This window comes from Zootoca vivipara, chromosome 15, assembly GCF_963506605.1.
Source record: "Zootoca vivipara chromosome 15, rZooViv1.1, whole genome shotgun sequence".
NCBI classification, from domain to species: Eukaryota; Metazoa; Chordata; class Lepidosauria; order Squamata; family Lacertidae; genus Zootoca; species Zootoca vivipara.
Window position 1 is genome coordinate 8,839,624 of NC_083290.1, and position 19,822 is coordinate 8,859,445.

The 19,822-nt window shown below is 44.7% G+C and overlaps 3 protein-coding genes and 1 pseudogene across 4 annotated transcripts in view; 2 read left to right on the forward strand and 2 right to left on the reverse strand.

The window, feature by feature from the left end:
* Positions 1-4,654, forward strand: part of NLK (nemo like kinase) — a 95,140-nt gene extending 90,486 nt beyond the window's left edge. The window contains exons 9-11 of the mRNA XM_035138795.2: positions 1,528-1,726; positions 2,468-2,561; positions 3,486-4,654. Of these exons, the coding sequence (XP_034994686.1) occupies positions 1,528-1,726; positions 2,468-2,561; positions 3,486-3,540 (348 nt within the window). The 3' untranslated portion in view covers positions 3,541-4,654. The remainder of the gene's footprint in view (positions 1-1,527; positions 1,727-2,467; positions 2,562-3,485) is intronic.
* A 2,674-nt stretch (positions 4,655-7,328) lies between these two features.
* LOC118097436 (U6 spliceosomal RNA) lies at positions 7,329-7,429 on the reverse strand (annotated as a pseudogene).
* Positions 7,430-7,779: 350 nt separating this feature from the next.
* TMEM97 (transmembrane protein 97) lies at positions 7,780-11,845 on the forward strand. The gene is made up of 3 exons (XM_035140227.2): positions 7,780-8,170; positions 9,759-9,903; positions 11,502-11,845. The coding sequence occupies exons 1-3, from the start codon at positions 8,042-8,044 to the stop codon at positions 11,750-11,752; spliced, it is 525 nt and encodes a 174-aa protein (XP_034996118.1). The 5' UTR covers positions 7,780-8,041; the 3' UTR covers positions 11,753-11,845.
* A 1,970-nt stretch (positions 11,846-13,815) lies between these two features.
* On the reverse strand, positions 13,816-19,556 carry IFT20 (intraflagellar transport 20). Of its 2 annotated transcripts, none has more exons than XM_035139634.2 (5): positions 19,424-19,556; positions 17,279-17,425; positions 16,931-17,016; positions 15,959-16,062; positions 13,816-14,248 (listed from the first exon to the last, which is right to left on the reverse strand). In XM_035139634.2, the coding sequence occupies exons 2-5, from the start codon at positions 17,403-17,405 to the stop codon at positions 14,167-14,169; spliced, it is 399 nt and encodes a 132-aa protein (XP_034995525.1). In that variant the 5' UTR covers positions 17,406-17,425; positions 19,424-19,556; the 3' UTR covers positions 13,816-14,166. The 2 variants fall into 2 exon arrangements, with proteins under 2 accessions (XP_034995525.1, XP_034995524.1); XM_035139633.2 differs by lacking the exon at positions 19,424-19,556 and adding an exon at positions 19,043-19,131.
* Positions 19,557-19,822: the final 266 nt, after the last annotated feature.

A 19,822-nucleotide genomic window follows, 5' to 3' on the forward strand; every position in this document is an offset into this window, starting at 1 on the left:
AATACTGGAGAGGCAGCCTGTGGCTAGAGGACTCTTGAGGGTGGCTGTGGATGAGTTACTCCTTCCTCCAAAAAGCCCTATCTCTTTGCTCAGACCTTCCCGGAAGGAAGAGCATATTTGGCATGCCTGGGGTTTTTTTTTTTTGCCTTCGGTGAGAGGTATGGCAGAGGCTCACTAAAGAGGAATTCTGTTGCTGTTTTGGTTCACAGCGCTCCAGAGTTAACAGGCCCTTAGGATTCAGACCCCACTCTTCCTCAAAAACAAGCAGTATGGGAAGCTCTGGGCAGAGGCATCGGAGGCTTGCTTTGATTTGATTTTAATACTTTCACAATGGTTTTGCAACAACAGCATTCAGCTCAAAGCAGCTCACAATATGAAAATAATAGCATTAAAAAGTAGCAGTTGTTAAAATTGCTATAATCGTACCAAAAAGACAATAGCATATAAGGCAAAACAACAACAACCATATTCACCAAAACAGTTGATGCAGTTCAATACAAACTTACAATCACAATATCAGAAATGGATGCTGAGCAACAACCCCGTGCTAGTTGGCATACTCTCTTTGGAAAGGGGCATCTTTGCCCAGAGCAACAGCAGCAGCAGCGCAGTCCCAGGCAGCAAGATCTTTTGTAGTCTTGACTTCTTTTTCAGCCTCAGAGAAATCAATCCTTTCTGTGTTGTTTTCTGAGGGGTGGGGCAAAGGGTTCCACAGAAGATCCAGGTTCCCTAGGATGTTTTTTCCTATACGGGATATTAAAGGCAACCCCTTTTCCACACTCCCTTTGGAGGAGTGCACTTGGCTGCACTCTCCTCTCAGGGGCTGCAGGCAAAAAGCCACAGGGCAAGAGTGCTTTAGCTCTAGCACTCAATGCCCTGAAGTCCCACACCTCTGGCAAGGCATGAACTTTCAAAGTTTCCAAGAGGTAAGGAGAGTAGACAAGCCTGATGAGTTTAAGGTTTTGGGGTGGAACCTTACAGGTACAGACTCCCAGAAAATGTTTTCTTTCTCTATAAAACAGATGTCTCTGTCTCCTTCCCTCCTCCTCTCTCTCTCTCTCTCTCTCTCTCCCTCCCTCCCTCCCTCCCTCCCTCCTTTCTCTCCCCACCTAATATGTTTTACATATTAATCCAACCTATCTATAAACAGCTAGCGCTCTTAATAATATGCCCTTTGGGTCCAGCGAGTCAATATAGTCTTGGAAGCTGTTTGCAACAAAGTAATTTAATAGTACCAGAACTACTGTTCCAGAAGGCATTTCTGTTGGGGTGGGGTGAGGTGCGGAAGAGTATATGGTTTTAACTTATGAGCCACCTGTCACTGTGTGGGGAAAAGTTGAATTATTCACAGCCCTGGCTATTTCAAGCAAACACTGCCTCCTAGTGGTTTTTGTAGTAGTACACAGAGGTTAGAAAAAATTATTAGTTTTATATTTGCATGTTGTGAATATATGTGAGCAAATAAAAATCCCCCTTTAAAATAATTAATTGTGTTTTTCTCTCCCTCCCCCTCCCCTCATATTCCAGTCCAAAAGAATATCCGCTAAGGATGCCTTAGCTCATCCATATCTTGACGAAGGGCGTTTGAGATATCATACCTGTATGTGTAAATGTTGTTTTTCCACCTCTACTGGAAGAGTTTACACCAGTGATTTTGAACCCATCACGAATCCCAAATTCGACGATACTTTTGAAAAGAACCTCAGTTCTGTTCGGCAGGTTAAAGGTCAGTATTTTAGGTTAGGAATGTCTCATTCCTCTTGGTTATTGTTGACTGCTTTGTTGTTATGTCAGATTGATAAACATGCACACAGAGCTAGGTACATATAATATTTGTGTATAAAGCGGAGCATACATAATATGTGTGCACATTGTGCCTGGAGAGCATAATGTAGAGAGCATCCTTTACTACAGCATATGTATGAGAAGTGCCCCTCTTTTATCTGTGAGTTCTGAAATACATGCAAAATGGGAATGTTTTGGCATTTTGCAGATTTCTGCCCCACAAGGTGTTGCTGCTGTTTTTCCTAGGCATGTTCAAAGCAAAGAGTTAGGGTTTTTAAAATTACTGTAGAGATTTCCTTACTTAATTGACTACGGCTCATGGTATTAACCAACTTAAGTTTCCTTTAAGCAGGTGACCACTCTAATTACACTTTGTGTGATTGTTCAGTAGTAGAAAGAAAGAAAGAAAGAAAGAAAGAAAGAAAGAAAGAAAGAAAGAAAGAAAGAAAGAAAGAAAGAAAGAAAACACAGTAAAACTCCTGAATATTTTGAGAAAAACCAAACTGAGACAGGAGGTGGGGAGCTTTGGGTACATCCTGATCTGATGAATGTTTGTGTTTCTTAAGTGGTGGTGTCCAACTTTAGGCATGCATGTATGACCCTAATGTGCTATGCAGTTCTTATCAGCTTGTGTGAAGTCGGGTTTGCTTCCTTTCATCCCCAATCACTTCTTGTTTTTCAGAAATAATCCATCAGTTCATTTTGGAACAGCAGAAAGGAAACAGAGTGCCTCTGTGCATCAACCCGCAATCTGCTGCTTTTAAGAGCTTTATTAGGTAACTGTATGTAATCACATCTGATATTCATTCACCTTTTTTTTTTTTTAGTGGTGCAGCAACTTTTAAAACGAAGCCTATATTTGAATTAAGGGCTCTGCAACAACTCTAGCCATGCACCTAACGTATTATTTGAGTGCTTTAATGTTTACCATGATTTGGTTTTGTCCAGCAAGAGCTGCCTGCTGCCATGCAAAACCCCACTGAACAGGAACAGAGAGCACTTGGCGAGTTGTTCCCTTGGGTTTTTTTTTTTCATGGCGCTACAGTCTTTTTTGACTTGATTGGGTGTGCTAGAAGCATTCCATAAAGCAGTAATCAGACACTCATCCAGGCAAAGGAATTGGTGTTAAGCAGAGAAGGGGATAGGAAGCCAGTGGAAGGAATTTAGTTACATGCCTTGATCAACAAGGGGGTTGAATGCCTCTTGATAGGAGAGTTGTGATGGGAACTGAGATGTGAGGGGAAGGTTGCAAGAGACAAGGTGGGAAATAGGTAAGGCAAGAGCACAGTGTGTTCATACAAAGGGATATTTAAAGCGCATTTCCCTTCTGAATAATCCTGAGAATTATAATTTGCACCTCACCAAATTAAAATTCAGAAGAACCTTAACAAACTACGGTTAAGATGAATCTCTTGGTGGGGGTGGCTGTGCTTTCAGTGTATGGAATGTACTATCTCATATAGCCTTACTATCTCTCTCTCTGTCTCTGAGCAACCACAGTCACACCTCTCGAATCAGGGGGCGATATTTCTTCCGCAGTCTGTGCATTCTGGCTGCCAAGGCTCTCCCCCCTCCCCACGCCCTGCCCCACAGACATGTGGCAAGTGCCACTGCCATGCTAGCATACGACGTGGCCTTCTCTGTGTTCCTGTGGCCTCTTGCAAGTGAACGCTGATCTTCTGTGTCTTTCTGCCTTCCAGTTCCACGGTCGCTCAGCCGTCCGAGATGCCGCCATCTCCGCTGGTCTGGGAGTAAACGTGGAAGATGTACTACTGAAGACATAATGTAGCTTTCCACTGGATTCTGGGATTTGCAATTCTGGACATTTAATCATGCTTGTACTGTACTTTTACTAATGAAGTTTTAAATTAACAACCACTATCCTTGTATGATATATGAATAAGACTTAGAAATGTTAACTAGGCTTTTAAAATTCCTGTCATGGGTGGGGTTGTGCTTTTAGGAGGAAAAAAATATATATTATTTTATCCAGAGTTGCACATGTTTTGTTTTTAAAGTATGAATTGTAGCGCAGCTGTAATCTTGCTTGGCTCTGAACAAACGGAGGGTTTGAACCAAATTGGTGGGAAAGTTGCTTTTAAAAAATAAATAAATGATGGGGCTTTTCTTCTTCTTCTTCTTTTTTCCAAGTGGATAAGTCATTTTTGATATTGAGCCATTCCTGAAGATTAGGGATTTTTTTTCTAAAACGAGAGAATAAAAGTTTTGGGATTACAGAAGTTTTTAAAACTGTGACCAATCGTGAGACCCACCTGATGGCAATAGTGTCATCCGGCGGTTTAGAAGAACCCTATACATTAGCTTCTCACTAGTGGGGGGTGATTGTGTGCTGTTTTCCAATCAGATGTTGCGAGTAGAAAGAATGAGTTTGTGACTAGGGAGAGATGAGAACCCCCCCTTTTCCTTTTTAACCCCCCCCTCCTCTGGTATAAATAAATATATATAAATATATATATATTTAATCTATTTTTATTAGAAGTTTTTTCTGCTCTTTTCTTACATAAACCATCCCTTTCTACCCCCCCCCCATGCGTGCATCTGCAAATGTGTGTAAATAATTCCATTTCTGGGGCTAATAATGTCAAAGAATCTTGCTATCCATTGCTGTGTAAAGAGAGAGAGAGAGAGAGAGAGCGCAAGAGAGGAAGTAGCTTGCACATTTTTAGGTCTGTGAAACATTGTGGTTTTTTTTTTAAATTCTGCACTGGACAGTCAGCGAAAAAGAAAAGCAAAAAACGCAAAAAAAAGCACATAGGGAATTATGTTAATTGTATTTGTGTCCATAGGCAAAGCTGTGGAAGTCTTGAAATGTCACAGTAGTAAATGACTTTTATTACGTTTTGGCTAACTCCTTTTTTTGTGTGTGATCTGTTCAAACACTGAATTATTCTGTGCATATGTGTATATATATATATATATATGAACACAAACTGAAGGCCTCTACCTCCTGGAGTATACAACTTGGTTTGTTTACCTCCACATGATTTTTATTTTTATTTTTAAGTTCAGTGTGGAGACTTGAAACTTGAATGTCCCTCCCAACTTTTATATTTAAAAAAAGGCAAGAAAAATTGAAGACTGTTTTTCACCTGTACAAAGAAATAATGAATGGATGGTCTTAAATTTTGAACATTTGGTCTGGGATATTTAAAAGAGAGAGAGAGAGAGAAACCTTGGTGTTTGTCATGGACAATTAACTGTTAAAGTTATTGTAAGTTATCTGTATTTAGCAGAGTATTTTCAAGAAGAGTGATCTGAGCTGGAACTGAATACTATTAGTTAAGTTATGTTTTTGGAAGTTTTAACTTCAATGAAGTAATTATTTTGCTGTGAAAGAGACAAACGTTGAATTTCTCGAACAAAGATTATGAAATATCTTTGTTTTTTATGTGGCTCCTGAGGAATTAAAAACAACAACAAGAACAACCACCACCAACTGAAGCATTTCAATTCACTTGAATGAATGAGAAAACGTGTTTTAACTTAAATATGAGCCCAAGAAGACACTGGTATGAAAGGTAAAATCTCAGAGGTTGGTCTGTTAAATGTGGCACACTTGCGGGTCACTTTGTACAATGTAGATTTTTAAGTACAGTGGTGGAAACATTAAATGTGACATTTGAAACAAACGAAAGACGCACCGTGACTAAGTCTTCTGTTCTCCATCTGGCCGAGGCGGGTTGTGGATTCTCTTGCTGACTTCACCTTAATATTGAACCCACGTTCTTGGCTGTGTTTGCTACATGGAGTTGTCAAATGAACAGATCATTCAGAGGCTGCATGCCAGCTACTGGAGACTTAGACGTGGACATCTAGGGCAGGGGTGGGGACTTTCCTTCCTGTGGAGGGCTGCATTCCTCTTGGGGATAGAGTTTATTTCTTAAAGGCCTTCTGGTTAGTCGGGGCGGATCTGGCCGTAGATAAAGCAAAAGCTGAAAGTGGGTGGGGCTACTACTATTCTCCATCCTCACTGCCCATCAGGCTACCATAGGGAGGGCAGAGTTCACTTGTCGGGGAGTTTTTGTTCTCGCTTGCTTCCGTCATATAAGGAAGCTGCCTTACACAGACTCACAGTTGGCCCATCTACTCTGACGGGCAGCAGCAGTGGCAGTCTAGGATTTCATACTGGGAATGCTCTTGGCCTTACCTGGCAACGCCAGGGATTGCACCAAGGACCTTCTGCATACAAAGCAGATGTTCTACCACTGAGCTGCAGCCCTTCAATGTGCTTTTCATATAAAAACCTGTACACAATTCCTCTGGCATGTGCATTGCCCCTACAGCACTTTGAAACACATTCTACGGCACTTTCATTGCCTTGTCTTAACCCCCCCCCCCGCCGCCGCCCCCGCCGCCCCCATTTGAACAATCAAAACATTTAACCCTCATCTCTTAGGGATGATTTATTCTGAACTGGATTTATTCTGAACTGGCATTTATTTTAAGTGCCCCTCTCTGGCACCTTTGGGATTTGGAGTGCCCAGCAGTCTGGTTCAAAGTGGAGCTTGTCCATTTTGCCTCACACATCCAAAAACCTCTTCCCAAACATCACCATCTCATCCATGCTCCAGGACTCTTCAACTTTGCCCGTCTAGTTGTATAACTAGAAACATGCAAATCATAGGAAGAAGAAGAATGCATCAAAGGGATGGTTTGTGTGCCATTAATAAAGGAACAATCGAGATTAAACACAGGTTGTTTAGTGTTTGTTGCATCATATTGGCAAAAAACCCATCTGGGGGGGTTGTATTTCTCATTTTGTCCCCATCTTCCACACTGCTGAGTTTGACAAAAGTAACTGAGGCGGTGGAGGAGAAGCTGTGAGGAAGGCCCACGCCCTGGGATGGTTTTTAGGAAGCAGGCAGGTGGAGCCTGCCTGAGTTTAGGTTGGTGGGGCAGTACCCTGTTCGTCCTAATGGACCCATCTTCATGGAATACATACATCTTGAAAATGGCATGGGGTCTTGTTTTCACTTTTTCGGTGTGCTCCGGGTTCTAACCACAGGCAAGAGAGTAATACGATCTCTCTCTGAATTGCAGGAATTGGTGTACTGTCTGAATGTCAGGTTAAATGAGCTGCATCCAAGGTTGCTATGCTACACCAGCTTCCCGTTGCACTGATGGGAACTTAATAGGAAATCGCAGTGATTTGGATGGTACCCAAGTGACTGGTGATGCTTTTAAAACTGGTGTGTACCCTGGGATGCCATTGTGGTATAGAGGTTAGAGGTGCCTTTCTCCACCTTAGGTCCCCAGATGTTCTTGAACTACAACTCCTATCATCCCTGACTACTCAGTATGCTGGCTAGCAATAATAGCCATTGTAGTCCAACAATATCTGGAGACTCACGGTTGAGAAAGGCTGGGTTAGAGTGTCTAACTAGATCCCTGGGTGACCTTTGGCCAGTTGCTGCCTTTCAGCCTAACCAGGGCACCATTCATCTGTTAATCACGCCACCACTCCCTAAGTTTTCTTTCACCCTCCCCAGCTCAACAGTTCTGTGCCTCCTGGAGTGCAATGAATTAATCATCAATAATGCTGCAACGAAGGCTGCAGACACGCAGGGGCCATGCCAATCTTCTCTGTATCATTCCAATTCTAGTATATGTGCCGCCGAAGCAAGAAAATAATGTCAAGTGCGCATTTAAGGAATTTAATTCGGGAACATAATGGGAAGATCGGAGGTCATGTTAAACTTAATTACAAAACGATATACAGAATAAGTAACAAACAAGGAATGAATGAGTCAGTGTATTTTTTATTTTGTCCTTAATATCTGTTGATTATTTTTGTTTTAAAACTAGTAAAGCATTTTTTTAAAAAAAGACACGCTATCTCTTTAAAGCACCTTTCTTCCTCCCCCGAAGAATTCTGGGTACTGTAGTTTGTTAAGGGCTGCTAGGCACCGCAACTCTGCGGGAGGCGAACTACAGCCTTCCCAGAGTTCGTCGAGGGACAAGGCTGCGCTTTAAAGGCACGGTGTCTTTTCGGGATTTCCACGCGCAACCGCTTCCCCTCCCTGCGCCGGCTTTGCTGCTTTTCCGAGCGCTTTTCCGTGGCAGCTGCGCTGAGCTCCGTCTCCTTTTGCAAGAAGCGGCCCGGCCCCTTTGCATTCCCCGACCCTTTTAAAAATGGGCGGGCGCAAAGTGGGGCTAGAAACACCCCTCCCGCTCTTGGAGAAACCAATGAAGGAGGGAGAAAAGTGGGCCGATCTCGGATGGGAAAAGTGGGCCGATGGCGGCTGGGGCAGCAGCGACGCGCCTCCTGGAATGGATCTTCGCCTTCTATTTCCTCACTCATATCCCCATCACGCTGCTGGTCGATTTGCAATCGCTCCCGGGGGCAGGATTTTACCCCCGCAGTGTAAGGCAACCGAGGGCGGGTGGCTCAAGCAATCCCTTCCGCACATTTTTAAACTTGCGGATTAGATCTCTTATACTATTCTTGCAAGGGGGTGGGGGAGGTTTGCTTCAGGGTAGAAAAAGCGAAGGAGCGCCCTTGTCTGCTACGCTGTTTTTCTTTTCCATGTGCCTTTTAAGACGGCAGCTCCCGTCTTGCAACACAGTCCAAAGGGGAAAGAGCTGTATCAACGGCAGAGCATATGCTCGGCATGCAGAAGGCTTTCCTCTTTCTAGCCTGGGTAGCTCAGTTGGTTAGAGCGTGGGGCTGATAACGCCAAGGTTTGGGACGGCTGCATATTCTAGCGTTGCAGGGGGTTGGGCTAGATGACCCTGAGGGTCCCTTCCCGCTCTACGATTCTATAATCCAGGGCCTGTAAAGCCAAGTGGAGTGTTTGCTCTGCGCCTATAGCTTTTTGCCCTCGGGTCAATGTGCCTGAATTCTTGACTGCAGTGCTTGCCAGGCATGAGCTTAACTGCTGAAAGATCCCCGAGATTATGCCGTTAATATATTGCTGTTAAGATTATTATTGAGGCCGTTCTTCTGCAAGAAACAAAAAGCACACACATTGGCTCCATATGCACTATACAGTACAGTATGTACATTTAAAGCAGTATCATGCCGCTTTGAGAAGCAATGCCTTTCCTCAAAGAATCCTGGGAGTTGTAGTTTGTTAAGGGTGCTGTTAGGGAGACCCCCTTATTCCTGCACACTGAGGTACAATTCCTAGTTTCATGGGAAGAGAGCTTTGACTGTTAAACCACTCTCTAAGAATTGTAGCTCTGTGGGGAGAATCAGGGGGGTCTCCTACCCGTAACAACTCTCAGCACCCTAAACAAACTTCAACTCCCATGGTTCTTTTGGGAAGCCATCCCTGTTTAGAGTGGAATGATGCTCCTTTAAATGCATATTGCAGGTGGGGCCTTTGGCATTGCTGACGATATGGCCTACAGAAGGATCTTGTCGCAGGGCCAAAAGTTGTCCCCCAGGTTACAATATAATTCCTTGTGATATGACATTGAATTGTAGTCCCAGATTAAACCACGGTTTCCCAGTCTCCAGTAATGTGGGTAATATCTCCCTATTGCAGATTGGGCAGGTGGCTGATCTGATCCTGGTTTCATATCCTTGTTCATAATCCAATATTAATATTAAGTCCAAATGTAACAGGAAACTGTGGTTTAACAAGCACTAGGCAAGAAAAGAGGGGCGGGTCTAATAAACCGTGGCTTGTTAGATCACTGTGACCTGCGGCTATGTGACCCTATTCTTTTTGCTTATATTTATCTTTGAATAGTCATTTGTACTGATGGCATATTTGTTGTTGTTGTTTAGTCGTTTAGTCGTGTCCGACTCTTCGTGACCCCATGGACCATAGCATGCCAGGCACTCCTGTCTTCCACTGCCTCCCACAGTTTGGTCAAACTCAAGTTCGTAGCTTCGAGCCACCTTCTGTTCTCGATGGCATATTAAGAGTGGTCAAAATAAGTGATGGGAGATTTTTATGTTTAGCTGCAGCTAACATTCCCTTTCCGCCCTCTCTCTCCTTAAGCTGAAAGAATTGACAACTTGGTACACTGTTGCGTTTAAGGACCCCATGATGCAGGACCCTCCTGCCTGGTTCAGGGCATTCATATTCTGCGAAGCCTTCCTGCAGTTGCCTTTCTTCCCTATTGCAGCCTATGCCTTCTGGAAAGGTTGGTGTGCCAATTGGGGTGGGGTGCGGGGGAAGCACTTGTGATTAGGAATGTAGGAAGCTTGGTCCATCTAGTCCAGTATTGTCTGCAATGACTGGCAGCAGCTCTTCAGGGGAATTAGAACAGTAGAACGGTCTCTCTCAGGAAACGGTGGACTCTTCTTCCTTGGAGGTTTTTAAGCAGAGCTTGAAAGGCCATCTGCCATGGATGCTGTAGTCGAGATTCCTGCATTGCAGGACTAGATGACCATAGGGGTACCTTCCAACTCTATGATTCTATGCTTCTATGACTTGATGGGCCTGGTCTCAACAGGGCACTTCTAATTACCAGACCTTTAGAAGGCATCTCAAGGCAGCCCTGTTTAGGGAAGCTTTTAATGTTTGATGGATTTCTGTATTTTAATGTTTTGTTGGAAGCCGCCCAGAGTGGCTGGGGGAACCCGGCCAGATGGGCGGGGTATAAATATTATTATTATTATTATTATTATTATTATTATTATTAGGTTCTCGTGAACATTATGGCCAATAGCTCAGCAACTTTTGCTAATTTTACCCAAATAGCATTTTGATCTGCATTTTAACAGATAATTATATAAAAAAATTAACTTCAGTAGTTACTTTTAATGTGTTCTTATGCTCTATGTCAGGGATGTCCAACAGGTAGATCGCCATCTACCACGGGGCATCCCTGGTCGATCCTGGGATCTTGATTGACCCCCCCCCCCCAAAAAAGCTCAACAACTTTGGTCAATACAATGGGTAGATCACTGCCAGTTGTTGTTTTTTTTTAGTGGGAGTAGATCGCAGTCTCTTGGAAGTTGGACAGAGAGGTTTCGATAAGTGGGATACCATTTTTTAAAAAAGAAAGATAAATACTATTTTTTAAAAAAAACACACACCAAATAAATCTTTATATAGACATAATAATTGAAGGCTGTCATCATGCAGCCCCCTTGGGAGGATTTGTTGTGCCGCACCCCAATTTTGGATTTGCATGCAGCTGGGGTGGGGGCAGGGAGCAAAAGAGAAGGCGGGCTTTAAACTGGTGGTTTCAAACAACAGCAGAAGTTTGAATAAAGCAGGCGTGGAGGGACACAGAAGAACTTTAAGGCTATGGGGGCACTGCTGGAAGGAGCTGTGAAGGGATGGGGGCTTGGGTGAGATGCAAAGGAGGGCGGGGCTGTCTTAAACTGTTTTTAAATGTTACATGTTTATTTGGATATTTGTGGCTTGGGGGATTGGTTAGGGGCTTGTTGGGGAGTGTCCATTTTTTATTAGTTTGCATACACTGGTATTGTTAGTTGTTTTAATTATTTTTATTACTATATAATTATATAGTACTATATAGTACTAATTATATAGTACTATAATTTTTATTACTATAATTTAATTATTTTTATTACTATTAATAAAATTATTATTTTATTATTGTGATTTTATTTTGTAACTTTGTGTTGTGAACTGCCCTGAGATCTACGGGTATATGGCAGTATACAAATAATAATAATAATAATAATAATAATATAGGGAGAGTTGTGTGTGCATGTGCAATGAGATTTGAAGAATATTTAAATTCTGCTCTTAAAAATAAAAATCCAGGCAACTGCAAATGGATCCGAATCCCGGCCATCATTTACGCGACGCACGTAATGACCACGCTGCTCCCCATCTTTGGCCACGTCCTGTTCAATGATTTCTCGCGGTCCAAGCACCCTGCGCCCCAGACGCTGCACGAACGCTTGACTCTCTGCGCCATTTACAGCCCCTACTTCCTGATTCCCTGCCTCATTCTTCTCACGATGCTCCTCAGCCCCCTGTATAACCAGGTGGATAAAAGGAAAAAGAAATAAGCCGGCGAGGATTCTTCCTAAGAGGGGGAAGGAGTCAGCCCTTGGATTTAGAAGCTTGCAAACTGGGCCAATAAAATGTTTTTTTTTTAATTTTTGTGTTTGTGTCCGTGAGGTAGATGGATGTATAGCTCAAGGGGAGAGGGGGACTTGCGGAACGAGGGCCACGTTTTCTTCTGGGCAAGCTTCTGAGGGCCACATGCCAGTGTGCAGTCACACAAAAAAACCCTATCCATCCAGACAGGCAAGAAGCCTTTTCAGAATGAGGGACATAGTTCATTCAGGCAGCAACACTTGAGGAGGGTGTGTAGCAGGGCAAGTGAAGGATGTTTTCTGGGGAAGAGTCCCAGGGCCAGATGGAGAACATGTGACTCAATTTCTGGGTTATGGGTTCGAGCCCCACGTTGGGCAAAATGATTCCTGCTTTGCAGGGGTTTGCACTAACTAGATGACCCTCATGGTCCCAGTTCTGTTATTCTGATTCTGTTTGGCCCCCAGGTTCTCCATCGCTGACATAACTGAAGCCCCTTGTTATTTATCGAGGAGGAAGTGGAATTTGGCCGTTTCCAAACGGGGCCGGACAAACCTGTTCCAAAACGTCCTGCCCTTGAAACAACCTGCCGATCTGGTAAAAAAGAGGTCATTTCACCTCTGGGGATGTGTCGAAAGAGCATCGATGCTAATCTTTTACACCCCCTCTTGGTTCATTCTTACCCCAGGATATTCCAGAGGAAAAGGGCAGTGTGCTTTTCCTACCCCCCCAGGGTGGGGGGTTAAGAGCGGCTTTGTCAGAATGAGCTGTTGCTCTGCAGACCAAATACTGTAGACAAGGGGTTGTATCAAAGTCACTTGGTACTTTACTTTTTGCACTGGCAAAATGATGTTCCACAAGGGGGGAAACGTGAGTACATTATGGAAGGATAGAATCAGAGAACTGTAGTTTTGGAAGGTGCCAGAAGGGGAAATCCCCCTGCTTTGCAGGAACCACAGCTGTAGAATCCCTGGCAGATGGTCACAGAGCCTAGGACAGGCATCCCCAAACTTTAGCCCTCCAGATGTTTTGGACTACAATTCCCATCTTCCCCGACCACTGGTCCTGTTAGCTAGGGATCATGGGAGTTGTAGGCCAAAACATCTGGAGGGCCGCAGTTTGGGGATGCCTGGCCTAGGGCTTGCCAATCAGAAGGTCGGCGGTTCGAATCCCTGCGACGGGGTGAGCTCCCGTTGCTCGGTCCCTGCTCCTGCCAACCTAGCAGTTCAAAAGCATGTCGGAGTGAAAGTAGATAAATAGGTGCCGCTCTGACGGGAAGGTAAATGGTGTTTCCATGCACTGCTCTGGTTCGCCAGAAGTGGCTTAGTCATGCTGGCCACATGACCCGGAAGCTGTACGCCGGCTCCCTCGGCCAGTAAAGCGAGATGAGCGCCGCAACCCCAGAGTCGTCCGCGACTGGACCTAATGTTCAGGGGTACCTTTACCTTTATAAGGGGCAATCCCCCTGCATTTCAGGAACCACGGCTGCAGAATCCCTGGCAGGTGGTCCCCAACGAAGGGGATTCTACCACCACTGTCAAACAGCTGTTGCCCTCAAAGTTCTTCTGATGTTTATTGGGGTCTTCCTTCTTGTCATTTGAACCCATTGGTTGGGGTTCTGCCTTCCGGAGCAGGAGATATGGTGGCCATATTCAAATATCACTTCTCAAGCCTTCAGGCGAAAAAACACCCAACTCCCTCAACTGTGCCTCGTAATGCTCGGTTTCCAGACCCTTGATCATCTTGGTTGCCCTCCTCTGCACACCTCCCACCTAGTCAATCTCCTCAAAGTGCAGTGTCCAGAACTGGAGAGTTGTGCGGCAGATTGCACAAGATTCAAGTGTTGCATCACAAGGGCCACGAGCGACGCCTACTTTTTCCATGCCAGGCTAATTTTACATGCTCTCCCAATCATGTTTCCAGCCCACACCCAAATGTACTAAGGGCAACTTTAAAAGGAAATGAGACGTCTTTAAAAACAATAATTTATTTCCTGATTTCCTTGAAAGTATTTTACAGGGCTTTTTTATATATAATATATATAAAAAGAACAATGGGAAGTTGTGTAAAAGTCAGAACAGTCTGATGACGATATAAATGACTGGCCATTTTAAAAAAATCTTTAAAAATACAATAGCTGTAGCTGTCCCTAAATACCTTTTAGAAATATCTTATTGCCAGACCTGAATAAGTCCAAAGTGTATTTAAGATCTAACCTTTTTTTGTTTCATTTTTGAGAGGTGATCTTGGTCAATTTAAAAAATAAAAAGGTCAAAATTGCCCCCTCCCATTTCCTCCCCCTAAAAAACCCCCATTAGACTATAGGAATGGTTCAAGATTTCCCAGTGTGTTTGGTGCTGGTCACAAATTCTCTCATTCTCTCTCTCTACTTCTGGAAAATGAATTGATCAATGAATTCGTTCTGGTCCGCTTCTATTTTACACAGCGTTTGATATTCGATGCGGTACCTGGAGAAAAAGCAGAGCAAATGTGTTAGTTCGGCCATCTTCCGAGTCCCATCAGGCATGGCCGGCCAAAAGGGCCGAAGGGTCAAGAGATGACAGGAATTGCCCACTTAGGATGTCTGAAAAAGGGGGCTGTAGTCAGGACTCGCTAACTTTTGACCTCCCAGATTTTGCTGTACGCAACAAGAACAGCCCTGGCAGCTTTCCGTCAGTCCGAATCAGTGTGCTCAATGACCAGATCTATGTCCCTTCCATGGGGAAGGTTTCAAGAATGGTGCTACAGAAAAAATCCCTTTTCAGCTGGGGCTCCACATCTGTGGACCACTCTCCCCAATGAGGGCCACCTGAAATCTTCACCAACCTCTTTCTTGGCACAATGTAAAATCTTGCCCTTTTTGCCAAGCTCCTGATGAACAAGGACAGGTGAGGAGGGATGTTCCTGAACTACAACCTCCCTCCCATCCCTGGCCATTGGCCATGCATGCCGGGAATGATGGGAGTTGTAGTTCAGCAATGCCTGGAAGGCTGCAGATTAGGCACCCGGGTTTTCTGCTTCATGAAAGCTTTTGCCATGAAGGGCTTTCTGCCTCGAAAGTGTGCAATAAGCAAGACTCAAATACATACAAACAGTATCTCTTCTTATATGAACACAAAAGGCTGGCATCGGAGTTTTACAAGCACATGCAAAAGCCTCCCCAGATAAGGAATACTATTGGCCGCCTGCTTCAGATCACAGGTTCAAAGCTCCCTTCCCAAGTTTGGTTTTTCTCAGATTTCAGCCGGAATTAGAAACCACCAGGCAACTGTATGAATGTGGGACTAGATTACTTCATCCCCTATATGCCCACTTGACCATTTCGATCTGCAGGACCGGCACTGTTACAGATGCCACAAAACACTCATTACACCAGTGCAAGAAATCGATCTTTTAGTGTAGCAGCACCTTTGGAACTCTCTGCTGATTGACCAAAAAACCCCACAACCCCTCAGGAATTAGAAGCTGTCAGTCAGTTGCATGAACTTGAAAAAGGGACTTATTTTTTTTAACCAGTGATCTGCAGCAGGTGGTTGACCGTATTCCTTGTTTTGAAGGATTCTGCATGCGTTTCTGCAACTGTCAAGCTCTTGATCTTTTTCCTCTCTCTATAATATAAATACTATTTGTATCGATTTGTGCTTATTCATTGTTCAGGTAGTGGCAGGACTCCTACAAGGTGCATCTTAGCCTCAAAGGTGCCTCGCAAGATCCTCTCATTTTTGCCGGCCACAAAGTAAGAACATTAAAAGAGACATGAAAATTCAGTTGGCTAGAGTGTGGTACTGATGATGCCAAGGTTCAATCCCTTTATGGGACAGCTGCATATTCCTGCATTGCAGGGGGGTTGGACTCAGTGATCCTCAGGGTCCCTCCAACTCTATGATTCTATGACTGGCTGAGGTCCAGCACCGAGGGCCTTCTGGTGGTTCCCTCAATCCGAGAAGCCAAGTTACAAGGAACCAGGCAGAGGGCCTTCTCGGTAGTGGCACCCGCCCTGTAGTGGCACAGAGCCCTCCCACCAGATGTCAAAGAGAAAAACAACTACCAGACTTTTAGAAGACATCTGAAGGCAGCCCTGTTTAGGGAAGCTTTTAATGTTGACGCACTATTGTATTTTAATATTTTGTTGGAAGCCGCCCAGAGTGGCTGGGTTTCCCTGTACCCTGTATTCACACCTTTCCAGCTGTGTTGTCTTCTCGGCTATCAGCGCCTGAAGCTGCTGCTGCTGGGCTTCTCTTTGCTTCGCTATGGATTTCAGCAAGTTGCGAGCGCCAATTGCCTGCGGAAAGAGGAAATTTATTCTGGGTGATCCTGGAGCACATTAGCAGCCCTCCAATTTGGGGGTGGGGTGGGGGACTGATTCTTAGTGATGCGACGCAATGAAATAAATCTTACCTACAATGAATGGAGCTTCAATGGATTAAAGAAGTGATTGCTTTTAATCTGCACATATATTGCAGATGGAGAAAACTTTCTTAAAGCGTCTTTACACACACCCCACTTTGATGACGCCTTCCTGCGATCACAACCAAGCACTCTTTTAGAAGATGCTTGCCAGCCACGGACTTGAAAGTCTCTCAGCCAGCACAGCAAGAGACTCTTAATCTCAGGGTTGTGGGTTCGAGCCCCATGTTGGGGCAATAGATTCCTGCATTGCAATGGATTGGGCTAGAGGACCCACATGGTCCCTGCCAACTCTACAATTCTATGATTCTGTGATTTGAAAATAGCAGGGCCATCACCCAAAATTGTATTCGCACAATCGTATATTCCTCACTTCATCTGTCAAATGTGCGTAGGGGAAAATAAATGCTCTGAATAATAATAATAAAGGGTAACTGGTTTTTAAACAACGCATGTCTTGCAGAAGGCATCATCTTAAGAGAGGTATCCTCTTCTCACTCTCTCAGGAGGGAAAGCCTCCTCTTCAGTTATGAATCTGTGCTTCAAAGGGGCCTTGGATAATTCCCAACAAGGAACCCAACTACTGTCCAGTTTTAACAGAAGTTGCACGATGCTGCATGTCTGTTGGGGGACAAAAAAATTACTGGAGAAAAGGGGCATGCAACAAAGGGCTAGCCTACTTATTTTGACATCTGGAGTTGAGAGAAAAAACACAGGCTCGTCACTTTGCTCCATCAGGTTACCTTAATCTTCTCATTTTCGGTTGCTTTTGCTAGCTGATCTACAAGTTCGATGAGGCTGCCCACTATTTTCTTAAATTCTGCAATTTCTGGAAAGGAGGAACAGAAACAATCAAGACCAAGGTTCTCTCTCTCCCACCATAGTTATTAAACAAACATAGGCAAGTTAGGAAGATGTTGTCATTGCTAATCGCTGTTCTTGATTTCTGAACCAGAATTCACCAGTAAACGGGAGACATTCCAAGCAGTGAACAGTCAAGCAATGTGTGTGAACCAGCCCTTTGACCAAACATTAATGTTGCCCAAAAGAGTGAGAGATGCAGGGCTGTGCTCGACAGAGAGGGAACTTACTGTCTACAAATACTTTGCATTCCTCTTTCAGCTCAGTCGTTTGCTGGGACACCTCCGGGTCCAAAACCCTCAGTTTGTTCAGTTCGTCAAAGTGAAAGCCTGCTTCACCTAGGATATCTTTGGCCATGATGGATCCCTTTTAGGCTTCTGTGCAAAATAACCAAACACAAGAAACTTTTTTTTTTAAAAAAAAGGAGAGAAGGGAAAAAGAGAAAGATTGTATCCCTCTATATTGGGATGTTTGGGTTCCTAATAGGCTTTGATGCTGGGCTCCTAATAGGCTTTAATCCTTGGGTTCCCAATAGGCTTGTCACCCATTTCCTTATTTCAATGTATCCTTATGTACTCTGTGTGGAGCTTCCCTTTAGGTTGGTTCAGAAGCCGCAGCCAATGCAGAATGGATCAGCAAGACTGTTGAAGGGAGTGCCTTATTGACAGCACATAACAACTCTGCTGAAAGAACTGCCAATAGGCTATCAGGTGAAGGATAAGGCCATGCTATTGGCATATAAAGCCATGAGTAAGGCCTCATCTATACTATACAGTTAAAACAGTATCACCCCACTTTAAAAGTTGTGCCTTCCTCCAAAGGATCGTGGGAACTGTAGTTTGTTAAGGAGTTGTTTGATGATGCCTGTTCCTCTCACAGAGCTATGCTTCCCAGAGAGATTTGCTTTTCAGCCACTGTGATAATATTTTTGCCACATTTTTCCAGGGCCGAGACCCACTTCACCATTCAGGATGTGGTTTTAAACTCAATTTAACGATTGTAACGAAGGCCTACCGTCCTTCTGCCCTTCAGATAAATCAAATATGGGGAACCTTTAGCTCTCTAGATGTTGCTGCCTAGCAGGGGAGGAAGGAATTTTTCTTTTGGTGCCACCTGTGGAACTCCCTCCAAAGGGACACACCGATGGGCCCCTCTTTGGCTTTATAATTATGCATATTTATGGGAAATAAATAACATAAACAAATAGAAGCCCGCCTTGTGGCAGGGAGTGTCAAAACTTTTAATTGTTTAGAAGGATGGGAGGGAGTGCCTTTACTTTATTAACGTATTCTTGGACCACATCTCAAGGTTACAATACAAAACAAATCATAAGTACAGGTTGAATAAACTCAGGACAACTCTTTAAACACACACACACACACACACACAAATTGCCAGCTGATGAAACCTTCCTTTTACAGCTCAGCTCTGTTGTGTGTCTACTGATGATAAATCACACTGGAGCTGAGGCACCCCTGCCAAACAGCCGATTCACGGCTCTACCCAATGGTCCACTTCCCCTGAACATGGATGCTCCATTATTCCCACCTGTGGCTGAGACCCAACCTAACCCTTCCTACAAAGCCGGCTTCCCCGGACCACCTAGCCCGGCATCCTGTTCCATCACAGCGGCCAACCCTTTGGCAATCGGAAGCCCACACACACAAAAAGCCACCCCAAACCGCTGGCCCCGTGAGATAGACTGCCTCTGAACAGGGAGGCTCCTCTCTAGCTACTGCAGCTGCTAAAGGCGAGCCTTTGCTGGCTTATATTCCACCCCAAGCTCCACCCGAGGCTCCATCGCCCGCTGGCCAAGCAAGGCAGATGGGAAGCTCACGAGGAGGAGCACAAAGGCAGGTAAGCAGCCCTGGCGGACGGGCTGCCTGCTGTCCCCCGCAGCAACTGGCACTCAGAGGCATGGGCTACCTGCCTGCCATCCTCCTCGCCCCGCCTCCCAATGCCATCCCTATTGGGGTCTCCGTCGCCCGGCTCACCTGCAGCCCCTGCGGACGCGCCAGGTGGCTCCCGGCTGCCCCTCCCTCCCTCCTCCAGCGCGGCCTTCCGCTGCCACGGCGACAGCGGCAGCAGCAGCCGCCACAGGCTCCTCCTCCTCCTCCTGCCCCGCCCACAATGAACGCACCACTTAGCGGGGGGGGGTAGAGGAGAGAGAGAAGGCATCACGGGAAGTGTAGTTTCTCTAGGAAGCATCCAAAAGCAAGGAGGGGGAGCGTGAGGGATGGTCCCAGAGACGTCTACAGAGAAACAGGGAGCCATAGGCGTAGCCAAGGGGGGGGAGGGGAGGGGGTGCAATTGCCTTCCCGATCAAGTAAATCAATAAAATACTTAAAATATTTAACTTAACTTAAAATACTCACGATTCTACACCCCCCGGAAAAAAAACATAAATCCTGGCTACTCCCGAGATAAACAAGGCTCCCCACTCCTGATTTTAAACTGTTTCCAGGCCATGCTTGTCCCTCGAATAACAGGTAGGTAGCCGTGTTGGTCTGCCGTAGTCGAAACAAAATAATAAAAATTCCTTCCAGTAGCACCTTAGAGACGTGCATGCACACAATATCTCATACAAATGACGAACTTAGTTGATCTCTAAGCTGCTACTGGAAGGAATTTTTTAATTTTGTTTAAACCTCAGATAATTGCACATTTATGAGAACGCCGTGTGGGTTGTTTCATGATCTACTTCGGTCCTTTTTTATATACATATATGTAAAAAAATTTTTTTAAAGGCGATCGACAGCTCTGCACTCAAAGCG

What these genes read in the sequence shown, in the direction of transcription:
- TMEM97 (XM_035140227.2), top strand. Translation starts at nt 8,042, where the DNA reads ATGGCGGCTGGGGCAGCAGCGACGCGCCTCCTGGAATGGATCTTCGCC. An exon ending in CAGGATTTTACCCCCGCAGT is followed by an intron (nt 8,171 to 9,758) that starts GTAAGGCAACCG and finishes TCTCTCCTTAAG; the next exon opens with CTGAAAGAATTGACAACTTG. An exon ending in AGCCTATGCCTTCTGGAAAG is followed by an intron (nt 9,904 to 11,501) that starts GTTGGTGTGCCA and finishes ATAAAAATCCAG; the next exon opens with GCAACTGCAAATGGATCCGA.
- IFT20 (XM_035139634.2), bottom strand. Translation starts at nt 17,405, where the DNA reads ATGGCCAAAGATATCCTAGGTGAAGCAGGCTTTCACTTTGACGAACTG. An exon ending in CCGAAAATGAGAAGATTAAG is followed by an intron (nt 16,063 to 16,930) that starts GTAACCTGATGG and finishes CTCTTTCCGCAG; the next exon opens with GCAATTGGCGCTCGCAACTT. An exon ending in AAGACAACACAGCTGGAAAG is followed by an intron (nt 14,249 to 15,958) that starts GTGTGAATACAG and finishes CTTTTTCTCCAG; the next exon opens with GTACCGCATCGAATATCAAA.